General features: G+C 49.3%; 8 protein-coding genes across 8 annotated transcripts; 2 read left to right on the forward strand and 6 right to left on the reverse strand.

The window, feature by feature from the left end:
• Window positions 1-1,185: 1,185 nt before the first annotated feature.
• On the reverse strand, window positions 1,186-1,389 carry N7525_011487 (uncharacterized protein; the record flags this gene model as incomplete). The annotated part of the gene is made up of 1 exon (XM_061215506.1): window positions 1,186-1,389. One exon carries the CDS (start codon window positions 1,387-1,389, stop codon window positions 1,186-1,188), a length of 204 nt encoding a protein of 67 aa, XP_061068018.1.
• A 1,184-nt stretch (window positions 1,390-2,573) lies between these two features.
• On the reverse strand, window positions 2,574-4,861 carry N7525_011488 (RING finger and CHY zinc finger domain-containing protein; the record flags this gene model as incomplete). The annotated part of the gene is made up of 3 exons (XM_002560520.1): window positions 2,574-3,162; window positions 3,214-3,578; window positions 3,629-4,861. 3 exons carry the CDS (start codon window positions 4,859-4,861, stop codon window positions 2,574-2,576), a joined length of 2,187 nt encoding a protein of 728 aa, XP_002560566.1.
• Window positions 4,862-5,552: 691 nt separating this feature from the next.
• N7525_011489 (uncharacterized protein) lies at window positions 5,553-6,020 on the reverse strand (the record flags this gene model as incomplete). The annotated part of the gene is made up of 2 exons (XM_002560519.2): window positions 5,553-5,667; window positions 5,716-6,020. The coding sequence occupies 2 exons, from the start codon at window positions 6,018-6,020 to the stop codon at window positions 5,553-5,555; spliced, it is 420 nt and encodes a 139-aa protein (XP_002560565.2).
• Window positions 6,021-6,617: 597 nt separating this feature from the next.
• N7525_011490 (DUF2293 domain-containing protein) lies at window positions 6,618-9,707 on the forward strand (the record flags this gene model as incomplete). Its single annotated transcript, XM_061215507.1, has 5 exons — window positions 6,618-6,752; window positions 6,805-6,924; window positions 6,984-7,277; window positions 7,342-9,491; window positions 9,578-9,707. The coding sequence occupies 5 exons, from the start codon at window positions 6,618-6,620 to the stop codon at window positions 9,705-9,707; spliced, it is 2,829 nt and encodes a 942-aa protein (XP_061068019.1).
• A 388-nt stretch (window positions 9,708-10,095) lies between these two features.
• On the reverse strand, window positions 10,096-10,391 carry N7525_011491 (copper metallochaperone ATX1; the record flags this gene model as incomplete). The annotated part of the gene is made up of 2 exons (XM_002560517.1): window positions 10,096-10,247; window positions 10,304-10,391. The coding sequence occupies 2 exons, from the start codon at window positions 10,389-10,391 to the stop codon at window positions 10,096-10,098; spliced, it is 240 nt and encodes a 79-aa protein (XP_002560563.1).
• Window positions 10,392-10,709: 318 nt separating this feature from the next.
• N7525_011492 (uncharacterized protein) lies at window positions 10,710-13,752 on the reverse strand (the record flags this gene model as incomplete). Its single annotated transcript, XM_061215508.1, has 3 exons — window positions 10,710-12,349; window positions 12,404-13,600; window positions 13,650-13,752. The coding sequence occupies 3 exons, from the start codon at window positions 13,750-13,752 to the stop codon at window positions 10,710-10,712; spliced, it is 2,940 nt and encodes a 979-aa protein (XP_061068020.1).
• Window positions 13,753-14,017: 265 nt separating this feature from the next.
• On the forward strand, window positions 14,018-14,866 carry N7525_011493 (kinetochore Spc25 family protein; the record flags this gene model as incomplete). The annotated part of the gene is made up of 2 exons (XM_002560516.1): window positions 14,018-14,249; window positions 14,322-14,866. 2 exons carry the CDS (start codon window positions 14,018-14,020, stop codon window positions 14,864-14,866), a joined length of 777 nt encoding a protein of 258 aa, XP_002560562.1.
• Window positions 14,867-15,014: 148 nt separating this feature from the next.
• On the reverse strand, window positions 15,015-16,394 carry N7525_011494 (SKI complex subunit WD repeat protein SKI8; the record flags this gene model as incomplete). The annotated part of the gene is made up of 7 exons (XM_061215509.1): window positions 15,015-15,195; window positions 15,247-15,433; window positions 15,486-15,579; window positions 15,635-15,801; window positions 15,860-16,120; window positions 16,180-16,216; window positions 16,278-16,394. 7 exons carry the CDS (start codon window positions 16,392-16,394, stop codon window positions 15,015-15,017), a joined length of 1,044 nt encoding a protein of 347 aa, XP_061068021.1.
• Window positions 16,395-16,690: the final 296 nt, after the last annotated feature.

The following is a 16,690-nucleotide window of genomic DNA, read 5'->3' on the forward strand; positions in this document are numbered from 1 at the left end:
GCATCACTTGAGTGGAGGGATCCGTGCCTCGTTTCAGGATGGGAAATGGGAAATTGGAAATTTGAACGAGAAAAACAGGAGCGATGAATCAGCTCAATAGCTAAATAGCTTAAAAAGCACGGCCATGATGAAACCGGGCAACAACATGGTCAAAATACAACCTGAGATCTTCGATATGGAATCTCGTGGCTGCATGCAGAAGCTGAGGTAAGCCACGCGATAAGCCCTGGACTTATAGGACTTATAGGACTACTTATAGCTCGGGAACTTCCAAGTTTGGTATGTTGGTATATCCATGGAGTACAACAAAGCAGAGGGACTACAATAAGTGATAATCTGTATCTACTCCGTACTTAACACGGAGACCCTCATCTGTCCTCTTCCTCGTCCACCTCGATCCGCCCGCAAATAATATGGCACAAAGCACAAATCCTTCCTCTCTCCAACATTCTCATTATTACCCTCAGATGCAACCTGCCTATTCCAAGGGGACGTGTGGGACGTGTCAAGTTCACCTTTCGCTCCATTTTCGGAAATGATAGCCACAAACTGGTCAGGCTGAGATCGTGTCTCTTCTCGTAGAGGAACCTTAGGATCGAAGATCGTTATCTGCGTCAAATGACTAGGGTCATGTACTATGTTGTATAACCTATATGGTTGGGATAGTTCGTGCGTTACCTTGAAATGACGCTCTTCGCCCTTCCCATGGATGATCTGCATCCTCCACGCAGTACACAATTGGTCCGCGCTTTACAACATACGTATATGCCACGGGGCTGCATCGTTAGTGGATGCGGCCTGGCCACATGTGGTGGCATAGGACACGAAACTGGAATCGTGAATTCTGTTCCAGCCACTTAGTGCTCAGGTAGAGATATCTAACCAGACATAGAGTTGTCGAAGTTGTCCCGGATACCTTCGGTGTCTTCGACTTTGGAAGTCTCCTAACGTGAGCCCGCAGATCCATTGAACTGATAATTGAGTATAGAGATACAATACTGAACCCCCTTTCGTCCAATTAGAGGTCTAGGCTTCGGATGCGTGTATATCTCTACCGACCTCTTATGTCGCCGAGTGCGCACTCCCAAGCTCCGCGGTAGCTTCGTCGGAATAGTATCCCAATTTGGCTACCAGCTGGGTGCCCTGATCGCCTTCTGATCAGGCTATGGGATGTCCTTCCACAAGTCACCCTACAATATCGCCTGGCGCGTCTCCCATATTATCCAACCCCCTATCGGTCTGGCCTTTATCGTGGTCTCCTTCTGGTACACCGAAAGCCCACGATACATGCTGGAGAAGCACCCTGAGATGTCCGAGCGGGCTCTGCAAATCCTCAGATGACTCAGTTCCGGCGTGCCGACCGACGAACGTATCCGGACGGAGTTCCATGAGCTCGTTTGCCTCATATGAGTTCCGGCGCAGATATGATAGAGATGCTGCCCGAGACCGTATTTCCCATTTGATTCAAACAGATTGGTAAGTTGGTATAGGTACTGAGCCTACAGATTACGGCAGTGTATACATATGTAGCCACCAGTGCGCCATATCGTATTTTACTATATTAAATTTTGACTGTCATGCCGCCAGCTACTATATTACCTACGAACTCTAGTGATTAATTCCTGCAATATCAACTATCAACTTCTACAAGGTCAGTTTCTATAACAAGAATAGTCGGCTGCTTATACAGCCGTAGTCTTAGGTGGTCTTTTTATATGTCTTTTTGTCTTTTTAGGAGACTTCTTAGGTATACTCTTTAATATCTAGTCATGTAGATATTTTCTCGCTCTTCTCGATTTATTAGCTAGATAGTAGAATAGTAGAAAAGGGCAACAAAAGGGCTTAATTTTTATAAAGGAACTTTTCTATATATGACCTTGGATATCTCAACTTCTACAATTCTCAAATTTCTATAGTAACAGATTCTACATCATTAGTTTCTCAATTTCAATTTCTTTAGTCAATAAAACACACAAATGCTAGTTTTATGAAATTTTCTGCTAGCAAAATACGATATAGCGCACTGGCGGCTATACACTGCCGAACTACAGATGACCAATGAATAAATTTAGCGTAAGCCAAGTAAGACAATAAAATTGCTATCGTTGCGTCATGACACCAGTGTGCTTTGAAAGCCAAAAAAGAAGTGAACGCAATGCTGCAGCGAAACCGGCTGCTTGATGTATGTAAGACCAACATCCCCGCAATGCGTTGAGTTGGCCTTCGCTTGGTTGACTGTGTCGAACCATGAATCATCAGATCAAAGGCATCTTTGTAGTCACCCCATGTGTAAAGGTACACAGAGTGACAGAGATATCGCCTTAGTACAGAATGGAATCGGCCTCGAGGGGTTTTTATCAACCCGATGGGGTACCGGGTCAGAGATGCTCCTGAAATCGAAGCCCACTAACGGGGTAGGACTGCGTTCAAGTTGAACAGTGTTCATTGCTCGGTGCACGGCTTGACTGGGGATAATTGATGAGGGCAAGAATAGAGCTGCTGGGTCACACTCCCCAGGACGATAAACCAACCCATCAGCCATCTGAGTTCATGGGTAAGCGTTTGCATCAGCTTCACTGATGACCAAAAATCTGGATGTGATCTTGATCTTCCTCTTCCTCTTCGTCGTCCTCAGTACCATGAGAACCATCCGATTCAGCCGAGTCAGAGGACTCTCCGTCGTCGTCGTCTTCTTCTTCATCCCCAGTTTCCAATACTTTTTCAACTGATTTCGTCTCACCGCCAAACAGTCCATATCGGTATGTAAGCTTCTTGCTCAAGAAATTTAATGCACCGTAATCCTCGTTTTCGCCACGAGATGGACCTCCAAAGAAGGGCATCGATGAAGGCTTCTCTGATTCACGCTCAGTCGGCAGCCCAAAGTAGTTGCTGACGACGGGCGAGACAGCACGGCCTCGTGTGATGTTATAGGATGAGAATCGCCTAACGGGTTCAGGTGACATAGGAACACTGAGTCGTGAACGAGGAACCGATGTGTTATTGACATTCAATGCTGCTAGGGAAGATGACATCGAGTCATCGTTCTCAATTACTGAAGACGATCGAGGCCGAGGAAGGAGGTCTTCCCCGGAGTCCTCATCAGGCTGAGCAGACATGTCTCCGTGCAAAATGCGAAGTTGGGCCGTATTGTACGACTCACATCTAGATGCTATTAGCAGGTGTTGATCGTCTCTCTTCCCGAGGAGTACATACAAATCGCATCTTAAGCCGAGCCAGTGATACTTCACAACAGACTTCGAACCGCAGTCATTGCAATAAATAAGGCCTTTGGTATCCTTGAACTCCTCGGGCATAGGCTGGCTCTCAATGGTGCGATCCAGGTTTCGGAATGTCGACTCCATGTTGGTGATGGTCTTGCTACAAAGGGGACAACGGAACGAACTTTTAGAGTACTCTGACAGACACTTGTGGTGAATGCTGTGGCCACATCGCATGACAACGACGGTTTCTGGAGAAGTGAACATGTAGTCACCACAGATGGGGCAGTCACACTGGGTGGACCGTTCGATGCAACGATGGGTGTTCTCTATGCACATAGGAAGACAAACAGAGCATGTCTATAATGTTGTTAGTATCAGTATCATCTAACCTATGTTGGAGCTCTTACTTGGCAATGGAAGAAATCCTTCCCCAATCCCTGCCCAATTCGACATATACCGCAGTCGCTGCAATGATATATGCTCTTTTTGCTGTCATTATCCCAGAGCTTGCAAATCTCGCAATAATACTGTGCAGTTTGCTCGCTGCACTGTCTGCAGTTCTGCGCTGCAGGCTGTGCATGCCCGCATAGCATACAGAGCATGTGCTCGGTGTCTCGACGAACGAGAGTGTGGTCTTCCACTTCGTCATGGCAAAAGCGGCAGGTATACCATTTTTTGCAAGTGTAGCACTCAAGTTTTACGTTGCGCTGATAATGCACACATCCAAGAATAGTCTCTTCTTGTTCTTCTGTGTCACAGTCTTCATCCCCGGTTTCAAGTTCTGGTGGTTCTGTTTCTGCCTTGGGTACGAAAGTAGGCTGCAGATCTTCAGTTGTGAGATTGAAGGTGCTCTCATATAGAGGAACTGATTCGGTGTATGGCGAGCCCGGTCTAGAAGTATTGATCTCCGAGGCCCGGGGAGTCCTCGGGCTTGTTGGCAGTTCTAGGCTCGGTGGACTGGATGTGTTTGGGAGCTCACGGGATGAGTTGTAACCTTCTGTCATTAGGCCGTGAACCATTCGCGCCTTTTCAACATTTGTCAGGCCCAACTCCCTAATTGCGATGATCTTGCTTCTTAAAACTCCCATCCCATCATCTGCCGGAAGCGAAGACTGTGTCAGCCCTTCCGGATCCAAGGCATTGTCTAAAGATCGCCGAGGCTCCCCAATGGCTATTCCTGAAGCAGCATATTGTGGCTCACTAGGCGAGTTTGACACCTCACTAGGGTGTGAACCTTGTGGATTCCCTGAACCGTCCGGCTGCGCGGTGACGTCTATTTCATATGTAGGATCTAATGAGCCGACTGTGGTCGCGGCTATGTTTCGGGATCCCGGCGTGTTGTCGGTCACTGATCGAGTGCCCTCCGCTTGCAAGTTTCGGCCATCCATCTCTTTCGGTAGGGTTGTGAAGAAAGGAGGGCTATGCAGGGACCCCGCACCCGCATCTCCGCAGTTCGATTTCTGTCCGTGATCTTGATCCAGTTGGGGACCAAATTTATGGTCTTCACTATTGCAAGAGGGGTTTGTCGGCTCGTTCAGGTGAAATTTAGCCTGGTCGTCATTCGGTTGTTTGCTCGGCTGGGGTGGTAGGGGGGATCGTATTCCAATTTGGATCAGCAGTGAGGAAATGAAACCACTCATGAAGGGCTGTAAACCAGCATCTCACTAAATCACTTTAGATGCTCGGAATCAAGCAAAATCAAACCCAAACTTGGGAGCTGAAACAGCAGGCATCGTGACATGTGACGTCCACGGGCACCGCCTCCGATGCTGAATCATCGTCACATGCTCTGGGACTGGAGCCTGAGGGTGCACGATTTTTAGTTGGACTCGGTTGGACTCGAAAGTCAAGAAAAATTGGGAAAGAGGATGGACTATCATTTGATTTTAGGAGTTTTATTCAAAGTATTCTTGCACGTAGTCTCTCATCAATGCTGTCTTCAGTGCCATTACACTCGGCATACTATCTACAAATGAGTCTCAAAGCCTAGAGACGAATATTAGCTCTACAACGTTGTACTCAATGCCAAGGCATATAGAGTGCCATTGACATAATGTGTTGTATGCCATAAGGTTGTCCAGAAATACAACGCACGATGCTGACCAGAGGTAGGACGGGTCATCGTGTCCTACGGAATCCTGATGCGATTGAGATATTTACCGGTGTACTGATCACGGCAATACCCGGTATGTGCAATCCCCTTTTGGGTGAGCTGCCTCGCGTCGATGTGGATTCATGCCCAAGGGAAGCACTGAGGCCTAACGGACGCACGATCTGGCGTAGCGGGTCGGATCAGCACCGAGGGAAAAGTCGAGAACCGCGGAGTCCGAATCATCTGAGACATGTCCCTAGACTCTCATTCAAACGGTCAAGTGTCAAATTATAATGGTCAAAGACGCTTGACCGCAACTGGTTCTCTACATGACCGAGTCCCAGGGATCGTGGACTGAAGCCAAGTCAGCGGTTTTCTTCACTTCTGCCAGTGGTTACTCACACGCGGGACTCTCTCGCAAGGTGACCTTGCTCCCAATATCTAGCTAGTAGAAGGTTCTTCAAAATCTTGTGTTCCATGCCCGCGACCTCTGTAGCTCGTTCGAGAAAACGAAGGGTGTTGGTAATTTTGGCAGGATCAAACTGTTCGGAGGGGGAGGAACGATAGGAGTTTCGCAAGGATTTTAGAAGAATATGGCGACCCGGTGTCGAATACTGAATTGCTTTCAACCCCTGTCGGTAGAGGTGACGGTATGCGTGGATCATAGCTCGTTGATCCACCTTCATGGCCTGGATTGAAGCGTTCATATCCGATCTATTGGACAAGTCCGGGCCAACGAATCTGCAGATGTGCAATGAGACGGAATCAGACGGAATCAATGGAGATCTGAAGTGTTAGGTGCAAACGTTGGATTCGTATTGGAGAGAAGGGTAAAAGACGGTAAAAGTTGGGGCAAGGCCTCAGGCAGGACTAGCCTGAGCGGGAGAGGTGACTTGGGCCGCAATAGCAATCTTATCAATCCCTCTGGCTCTCTGGCTCTCTCTCTCTCTCTCTCTCTTTTCCTCTCTCTCCATCTTTCCTCCCGCTAATATTCTCGTTCTTTCTTTTCTGTTTGCTCCTTGCTACTCGCTCCTTGTTCTTATTCAAGGTTGAGCCGAAGGCCTCATATTAAAGGCCTTATTTCTGTTTCGGGCGACCGCGGGGTGCCTTTACTTCGTACCCTTCGCGTTGTCGCAGTGCATAAAGACGTGACTTTGCTCACTTGCCCAGCACGCCCTTCGTCCTGACCTAAGCAAAGATACAGGTACCATCTACCCGTTCATATCACACGTCTGATACACATCGGGAAGAATGTGTTGAAATCCTCATCTTCGCGAGGTTCTGCGATAAGCTGAACCAGAAGTATGGCCCGTGTCACAAGGAGGGCTGCCTCGGCCTCGGCCAGGCATGGCGCTGGCCGGGCTGTCCAAAGAAGAGCAAGAAGACACAAAGTTATTATGGAATCTGTCACCCAAGAAAAGAAGAAGCTTCGCAGTGTGGTATGTATATTCGCTGCTTCACCTTGACCAAATGATTAACAAAAATGCGCAGATCTGTTTTGAGGCGCAAGCACCAAGTGGTTACACATTCATTCCTGCAGGAAATCCGCAACTCACTACAACGTGTAAGGAGCGATGCCGAGCCGAGGGTCTCCAAATCCATGCAGTATCGGTGAGAACCCCATCTGGTTGCTAATGGTCAACCCTGCTTATTTTCCTTTCCTTTCTTAGACTACCCCACATCATCGCCATCATAACCTGTCTCAGCATGTTCATCGGATAGGATATCATTTTCCTAGCACTGTGGTGGCAGCTGTTTGCTCAGAGCTGGGGTTCTACCTCACAAGCACTGGTAAAACAGTGCCTAGTACCTTTCCCACAGACAGGATAGAGAATTCGAAGCGGGCTGATTCTGAAGTTTCTCAAATAACCCTCAACACAGAAGCACGGGATGCCTTGAAGGATCTCTTTCCGAACATACCAGACAAAGATTTGAATCAAATTATCAAGACCGCTTTTCAAAAGGTACGTATATACCCAATCATGACTTGAGAAATGAGGATGTGGAAAACCTGATATACAAAAAAAGGGCCAGAACAAGGTTGGGACGGCCACCGAATTGCCTTTGGCTCGCAGAGTTCAACTTGCCGTGGTTGCTCATGTTCGACATGTCTACACTGACTACGATCGCCTCCTGAAAACCACTTCATTCCATGAAGCTAGAGGGGTTGTTGAACACACAACTCTAGCAAAAGTCATTGAGTGGCGAGGGGATGATGAGAATGGCCAGACAGTTCTGGAAGATGTTTTCCGCGAGGTGATCGTTATCTCAGACGACGATGACAGTGAATCAGAAGAAGAGACGGCCGATTTAGCAGGTCACCAGAACACCAGTGTGGAAATACTTCCAAGCGATACTCGGGCCCATGAGATTCGGAGCCAGCCTATCAACAATACCAATCCTCTTGGTCGGGATCTCGCACGGGAACTATCTGAGGAAGCGCCGCCTGGGTTCCGATTTGTCACAAGAGCCCCAGCCACAGATACCATCAACCGTCGAGGATTTAACAGGTACAAAGCATGGACCCGCGCTGTCAAGGAATATAGAGAGGGTATGCAGGGTACTCAACAAGCCGGATTTTCCGATGCGCCGGCTGAAAAACAAAGCCCACGATATGCAGAGCAGCGCATTACTGCCCAGGAAGTGCCCGCTCCTAGGCGCCAGGATATAGTTCCCCAGTACGCCGAGGTTCATCGGCGAGTCGCTCCAGGCTCAGCCAGTAATGATAGCCAAGCACATCGAGTGCCCGCTATTCCACTAATGGACCGACAGGTGGCTAAGAGACATGTAGGTGTCCAGGAGAACTATCTTCACTCGGATGTCCAACAAAAATACTCAGCCCATGAACTGAACGCCAGGCCAACTGGACTAACTAATCAGGAATCACCCGAGTTGCAAATCCTAGAAGAACTATCTGGGCCTAGAAATGTGAACATGAGCCACTCGCAGGATGTTCCTCCCCCCAGGATGGAGCCCAGATTTCGACAAAGACTGCCTCCTCAGTCGGACCGGACCAACGCACCTGTTTTCGTGAGCGGACCAAAGGACAACCGTCAGAAATTGACCCCAGTGGGACGCCGCCCTGACGCCGGCAATTCCCCTCTTCTCAGATTAGGCTCAAACACACAGGATTCTATCTTGCCCTCGATTGAAAATCCCCGGCCACCAGAAAGCCGGCGAACTGATGGTGCGAATCCCTTGGTACATATGGCCAACAAAATGTCTCTCCGGTCTGTCACGCCAGGGCATCCTCAAGGAGAGATGATGCCTCAGCCCGATGTCATTGAAAAGGAAGGTGACAGCGGACAGGCGAGCAAAAGAAGGCGTCTGGCATGCCGTGAAGGTTCTCGAACCGAGTCCCGCCCAGACCCGTGGAGTGCAAGGCCTATGGGACTTCCCGTTTCCGATGGATTCGGACCACCCTCTTACCGTCCGGTTGAGCTTGTCCCAGACTACCGAGCCCAGGACCAGCCTCATTTCCGCCGGGACTATCTGCCAGTGGAACCGCCCCCTGTTGTAGGATACCAGCGGGAAAGCAACCCCAATGCGTTTTCTTATTCCAGCGCACAACATGGCCCAGAAACAAGGTCAGTCTTGGGTCGACAGCCTATCAGCGGACCACACGAGCCTCAGTCCAAGGTTGGGCTTTCCGGTACCAGTATCATTGTCTCGGAAGGGGATCGCAATTTTAGAGCGGCCCCGGCCGTTTCCGATTCTGGACCGTGGCATCTCTATCATGGTGATCGTAGTTTCCGTTCGGATTGTGTTCCGAAAGAGCCGCGGGCCATTCGGCGCACCCGCATTGACGGTGGTCGCCCTTTATCAGAGAACGTCCACTCAGACAGGAACCTGTATGCCGAGGACTTCGTCCGGCATGTTGACCACCGTGAGCCCCCTCCATTTGAATACGTCTCCAGGCGTGCAGGTCCAGCGGCCAAGCCCATTGGAGAATCTTCTCAGACCGCCCGGACTCGAGACCTTGACTACCTTGGCACAAAGAATCTGTCTCAGACCCAGGTTTCCTCGGATCAACACAGGCCCTTGCCCATAGGACGAGTGGCTCCTTCCCATGACCACCTTCGCACCTTTTCAGACCCTGTGGGAAAGATCCAGCCTCACGTGTCCCTCCCTCAGGTCCCTCGTGAAAGACCAGCCAGTGGCGGGTTTAACTCCTCGCGGTAAGCCTTCATTGGGGAAATCAACCAGTTCAACAACACAACATTCCCCTATCCCTTGGGAAGCTCCTCCACTAACAGAGATCCAGACCATCCTACAATTACCCTCCTCCGTCCCAGACTATGGAGCAAGATCGCCCAGTCTACGTTCAAAGGGTTGAACCACGCCCACCCTACTATTCCCTCCTTGATGGAAGGCACATTGTCATTGTCGATTAGTTAATTCTACCTTCTACCACATCCCCCTTTGTTTCGAGTTTTTTGTATTCGCATTGCATTGCATTGCATTGTTCATGATACCCTTGTGCATATTCTTAGAACCTCTCTCCTCATGGGTCTCAATACCAATTTGAATCGGGAACTGCAGTTCCCGCCATTTATATCTATTTCTCATATCAGGTCATTTATTATTCGTGGGAATTCCAGATCAACCTTAGAACCTTCCAAAGTTGGAATGCATGCTGTTGTATGTTCTGCCTAGCACTGCCTGTCCAGTCTAGTCTTGGGCCTGAGTTCCTCGAGCTCAAGCAAGCTGGTGTTTGACTTCCCTCATGCAAGAAAAAAAAGGGGTATATAAGACCGGAAACACCGTGAGCATGAGGAGAAACTAAACCTCCTTGCTCTCCCCATCCGCCTCTCCACTGTTCACAGCCTTGCCGGTCTTCTTGATCTTCTCCAGCACGTCATCGTAGGAAAGAGTGGGTTCGGTGGTGACATTGACTGTCTGGGTCTCGAGGCTGACGTCGAAGGTCTTGACGCCTAAAGACCAGGGTGTTAGGATCAAAAAGCGATGAAACCAGTCACACGGTGCTTACCTTCCAGCTTCTTGAGGACACGCTCTACGGCACCGGAGCATCCGCCGCAGGTCATAGTCACATTGAACTTGTACTGGTGGTCAGACATGGTGGGAAGTTGGTGGGTGCGGGGTGTTGGAAGAAGAGAAGAGATACTTGGCGGGGAATAACCAGTGTGGACTGGGTTAGTTTCAGATATACAAAAAAAGCACGAAATGTTCCGTAGTTGACAGAGAAAAGGGAGGATTATATATTTCCTATTCTACCTATAACACATATGTTCTGACATTCTCGATTTGTCATTCATTTGAGAAATGAGCCATATTTGCGATTGGTGGATGGCACTTATAGCAGGGCGAATATCGTAGTACCTAGGTAGTGTGTGAATTATTGAATTATTGAATTATTTGATATATAAAAGCCATTTCTAAAATCCAGCTTCTCTTTTCTTCTTCTTTTTCGGCTTCTTGAGTGCGCGGGCACCAAAAGCTCCCCGCTCCATCTGGGTCATCGACATACCATCCATAGGCTGACTACTACTGATGTTGAGTCGGGGAGGTCCAAGTGGCTGACTGCCCCATGTTCGGACCATAGGGACTGCCGGAGTCGAAGGGAGGGACTGTTCACGAGTCTGTGAGCGCTTCTTCCGTCTGTTCTTGGATGTGCGCGCCTTTGAATTCCGCGTCTCCTCGTCTTCGGCTCCCTCCCATACATAGTGTTGGGGATTGGTTCCCACCGGCCAGTGTGAGAGGAGGTTTGCCACTTTCCGTGTTGTTGGACGTGGGGTTTTGAATTTGATGAATGCCGAGAGGCCACCGAGGACTGGGACTGCGGTGTACTTCGATTGCTGGACTGGTATCGGGTCCCGTCTGGATCCAGAGGCTCGGCTTTTGGCTATTGATGACTGGCTTGAAGGGATCTGTGATGATAATAATGCGAAGTAGCTCGATTGCAGGAATTTGTTCTGTGCCGCGGCCTTCTCATTTGCCTTCTCATTCGCTCGGTCCTCGACGGGATCCGCGGGCTTGGATAGTATGATGCTATCCAGTGAGGTAGAGGTTTTGATTATGCGTGAAAGGATGAGATCGACAGCAACGCCCCGAATGAGTTTCTCCTTCATGAGTCGTGTCTGCGCGGGGATGACGCGGGGCAGGGTAGACATCCAATCATCGACCATCCGATCATAGGTATTTAGAAGATCCCTGTCTGCTTCGCCTGACAGTTTGGCTGGCATGCCATAACCCCTGCTGGACGGGATTGGTAGAAGCATATACCGACAATGAGCGTCGGGGTCCGGGTGCTCAGGCACGAGTGCTGAGACGAGTCGTTTCAGATCCTCTGCGCTTTCATCGAGACCCTCTGCCAGAACTCTCTTGCCGGTCAATTCAACAAGGCTCCTACCTGGAGGTCGCTTCGATCCATTCTCCATTTCGCCTTGTAGAATTGCCGTTAACCCACCAAGTGTCCTTGGTTTGAGCCTTGGTCTCTTCTTTTGCTTTTTCCGACGAATTTTCATATTCCCTGTCGCGATTTTGTAAACGCCCGACAAATCCAAGGTCCATTGCAAGTCCGACTTCGTATTAGGGCGGCCTATTTTGGGCTTGCAACGACGAACAATCGTTCGCTTTGTCGCTGATTCGTCCAAGTCATCCACGATAAAGTCATCGGTGGGTCTGATGTATGATGTCGGAGCATAGCGCCTTCTCAACCGCAAGACACTACTTTCACGAAACAAGTCCGGCTCGTCCGGATCCCCACGCGGGCCCTTGAAAGTAGATTCGTGAACGGCAAAATCGGAATCCATCCAGAAAAGCTTGATCAATGGCAAGTGGGCGTTATAGAAATTCCTACCGAGTGGGCTAACAGAGTGCGCAATCTCTCTAAATACGAATCTGGAGAATCGCACCACGGAGTCGCGTTTAGTTGGCGGTATATCTGCCAACAGGGGCGCATCTAGCACCACCGGCTCGGGCACAGATATAGACTCAGTCTCTTCGTTGGATATAAAGGGACATGGGAATGTTTGTACCAATCGATTGATCTGCGAATACAGAACGAGATACACATCTAGACAGTAGCTTTTAGTATTTGAAGTTCGCTTTCAATCGCACTGGCACATACCTTGGTATACGACTATGTCGCTAATTCGCAGGGTCGTGTCTTCGGGATCTCGGAAGTGCCTCCAGGACACTTGCGGGTATATAGAAAGGCTCGTGTCATCGTCGCCTGGGAGGGCTCCGACATCAAACCACGATATTCGAGTTGTCGTCAGGACGAAGAACTGCGATGGCTTGCGTGGGTTTCTTTGGACGGCGAGAACCCATTCAGATTGCTTTGCCATTCCCAGCTCAACTGTGCGTGGTGGAATCTGGTCATCGGTGAAGGCATAGATTATGACACTGTGACGATTGGAGACAACTATCGATCCAACATTATGGACCCACTCGATAGATGCCCAGCCATCAAGCCGAGGACAACTATGTTTACGTTTGTAATCCCGCAAGGGCAACGAGCCTGATTTAACGAGCTCGACAGCCCAAGTGGACTGCTGGAGTCGCTGCCTGCCGGTGATCTCCCAGACACTCCACTTGCCTCTGATATCTACGATAGCGAACTGTCTCTGATACCAGGGGTTGAAGGTCACGTCGGCATGTGAGAAGCCACCTGTTCGCGACACAGATACCTCCACGATTGGATTCGCATCCAGCCGAGAATTTTTCAACGGCTTGGAGGATCCCAGTATAGTGTCTTCCGGGAAGTGCATAGGCACAGGATCCCACTGGTAAAGAGGTCGGAATATTGTAGTCTTGGTGTGGAGACGAGCCGCCATGAAGACGGGTTTCTCCTCCAAGGGACGTGCAAAGTGTACTTGACGTACCGGTGCGCCACAGTTGGACCATTCAGACATTTCAACGTCACTGATTGACGGAGCACGAAATGCTAACTTTTGTGGAGAAGTCAACTCCAAAATTTCCTCTTCCAGTGTTCGTAATGAGATTATATTACGAGATTCTCCGGTAACAGCCACCGCAATTGGGACTGAGCGTAGTCTCTTGTCATGACGCCTTTGATCCACCGCATAACCGATATCGAAAAGCTCAGAGATCTCCGGGTCATATTTCTCGGTTATAGTCGTAACGGTTTTTGACAAAGGTTCAGCGCTAATGGAGGACCATGATGCCGATAAATCGGGATAGGCGGTTGTGATCAGTTTCCTGGGGTTTTTCGGTGGTACTCTGGGTATTGGTTGAGCTTTGGCTGGGGGAAAAGGCGATGGGATTGTCGTCTTGGTCACTCCAGTATACTGGATCGACGGGGCTTGCGAACATATTAGCTGGTTCGGAGGAAAGGGGACTCAAGTACATACATCTAGCAAACGAGCGAGTAAATATCCAGTCCTGCTCGTCAGGAAGGTAGATAGCTCGTCCTACGTGCCCATAGTGGAGAGCACTGCCTGGATGTTCATCCATCGGATCTTTCTTTGCTTCTTGCGATCAGTTGAGGACCCGGCCAAAACATGTCGATACTGCAATAGTCAAAGTCCTGTTCATATACATATGCGCATAATGTGAGGATGCAAGAGAGTCGACGGAAAGTCGGGAAGTTTTTTTGGGTCGCTCTTATCGATAAGACTCGGAATTGTTACCCAAAACAACCTTGGAACTCTCTGGCATTGTTCCCCGCGTCCTCGACTTCACCACTCACCACTCACCACTCGCAGTTCAATTATCAGATATGACTTCTTCATTTGAACCATCACTCTCGACAAGTGGCATGCGCCCACCCCTCGCCTCGGCGGATGCGCCGTCAATGGCGGACTCATTGCCCAGCATCAACTTTGGATTCGAGGACTTGCGCAATTCCATGGCACAATTCACAGTGAAGTTCGACGCATTCATTGAACGTGGTCGCAAACGGCTCTTGGAGGAACGGAACCAGTTCCACATTAATCTGGCTGAATATGAAGGTATGAGTCGATAATTGAAACCCCCAAGATTTCCATCGCGTTCCATGACTGCATCCTAACGCAGCCCGTCAGAGGACGAGCGCATGCGACAGCGCGATATTGAGATTCTCAACCTCAAATCACAAACCCACGAACAAACCCTCCAAAAGGAAGCGGCCGAAGCGGCTGAAATGCATGCGGCTATCTCATCTATCACCTTGGAACGCGATGCCCGCCTCGCCAAACGCGACCGTCTGAAGCAACAGATTGCCGAGACTCAGAAAGCTATCAGTCAAAAAGTCGAGGCACAGAAGTCTCACGCACAGCATTTGGATGCACAATCTCGTCTCAATTTTCCGGAGTTGGAGTTTTGGCAGGATTACCTTTGCCTTCGAATTGAAGGTGCTGGTCGTGAGGACCGGTTAAAGTTCGTCTACAGTCATCTATTGGAGAAGGACTGGGAGGCGGAGGCTTGGTTTGAATTGGGCACCGCCAGTCGCGACTACGAGGTTTTCCACACGCGCCCCAAGGTTGATCGGGATGCTTTGGAGCATGTGGTAGATCTCGTCAACGATGACCGAGACTTTGGGGCATTCTTGAAGCGGATGCGCAAGTTGTTTGTTGAGACGATGAACTAAGGACAAGTACAAGGGCGTTTGGGCTATTGTTATTATTCCAATACGAATTTCATGATTTTTTTTTATGCATAGTTCAGTAAGGTTTCCATTGAAATCGTCATAATGCGGTTGCAAGGACATTTCTGCAACCCATGTTCAGCTACTCCTTTTACCCAGTAGCCTCACGGTAGAATGCAATGCTGCGGTTTGCGCCAGCGGTGGCGAACCCTTCTGTCCTCCCGACCTTGGGAAGCCACTTGGCGCTCCAAACGGCTTTATCCGTTTCTGAGTGTGTAGCGACACAGGCCTTGGTCTCCATAGACCAAACCTTGACCTTGCCGTCAAACGAACTTGTGGAATGTCAGCTTGTCGTCATATAAATGCATAGAATAATGACTGACCTGCTCAGAAGGTACTCGCCAGTGTCGCTCCAGGAAAGGGACAAGATCCACGCAGAGTGCCCTGAGAGATTGGCGATTTGTTCACCAGAGGAAGTATCGTACAACACAATGACCTTGGAGTCGCCGGCAGCAGCTAGAATCTTGCTTCTAGGCGAGAAAGCCACAGCTCGTACGGGATTGACCAAGCCTAGGCTGGATTAGAACTTGTATTTCTGCTTGGCTCAGTCAAGTTCACTAACCTAGGAGAGAGATGGGCATGCGGCCTGTTTCAGTGCTGAAGATGTAGACTGCACCGTCTTCATGACCTGAAGCAATCAATCGACCATCGGGAGACTAAAAGACAAAGTTAACAGGGGTCAATATATAGCTGCAGGATCTGAAATCTCACCAAGTCGATGCAAGTACCAAAGTTGCCTCTGGTCTCATGGTCACGAATGCGAGTGCCATCGGCACTCAAATCCCATACATTAATGCGCCCCTCCTGCGTGACACCAGCAAGATACTGGCCATCTTCAGAAATAGCTATGGCCCAGGCATCGGCACCTGTGAGGTCCGCTGTGCTCTTATTAGGCCCATTGCACCCTGCGGGTTATCAAAGAGGGGTAGTGCTTACCAGTCAGTTTTCTGTCTGCAGTCCAATGGCCATCCTCGCAAGACCAGGCCTTAATTTCACCATCAAATCCTGCGGTGATTGCACGGGAGCCATTCCCATTGATCGCGATATGATGGCAGCCAATGGTGTGAGCACCATCAATGGACTGCACCAGAGGAAAGTCAGCGTCCGTGGTGGAATGTACTTTGATGGACGAGGCACCCGAGACAGACAGGATCTGCTTGTCGGTTATAGCCAGCGAGAAGATATCAAAAATGTGCGCTGTAAAACAGATATTAGCCAAATCATGCTGCAGGGTATATGCGGACCAGGAAGCCCACCATTGTCCGCAGAACCTCTCGAGAGGTATTGTTTCGACTAAATATATCACTTAGCGACGACATCCATTATTATTATTTTCTTTTGGGTTCGATCTTACCATTCTGATGATGCCGAGCTCTCTCAAGGCTGTGTCGAGACTTTGCTTGCGGAGGAACAATGACGTTGGGGCCCGAAGGCCCGTTCCGCCTTTATCGCCGCTTTTTTTTTTGTTCATTGCGATAGACACGTGAAGATGGATGGTTACTGTGTTATATCTTCTCTAATGGGCTAGTCTCTCTACAATTGGATCGCAAAGTAATCACTGTTAAAAGTCATTCAAGGTCGAGATAATTTCACTCTGTACTTGATATCGACTACCTGTATCAAGTACCTCCTGTCTTGACTACATGACTACAAATCTAATATCGAACTAGGTAGAGACAGACATGCTTATATATGTATATAGAGTAGTAAAGTCCGTAATAGCAAAATAGCACGAACAGATTACTTCCGGTTACTTCCAACTGGACC

This window comes from Penicillium rubens (genome assembly GCF_028828025.1).
Source record: "Penicillium rubens strain IBT 27055 chromosome Unknown utg000004l_segment0_segment0, whole genome shotgun sequence".
In the NCBI taxonomy this organism is placed as follows: domain Eukaryota; kingdom Fungi; phylum Ascomycota; class Eurotiomycetes; order Eurotiales; family Aspergillaceae; genus Penicillium; species Penicillium rubens.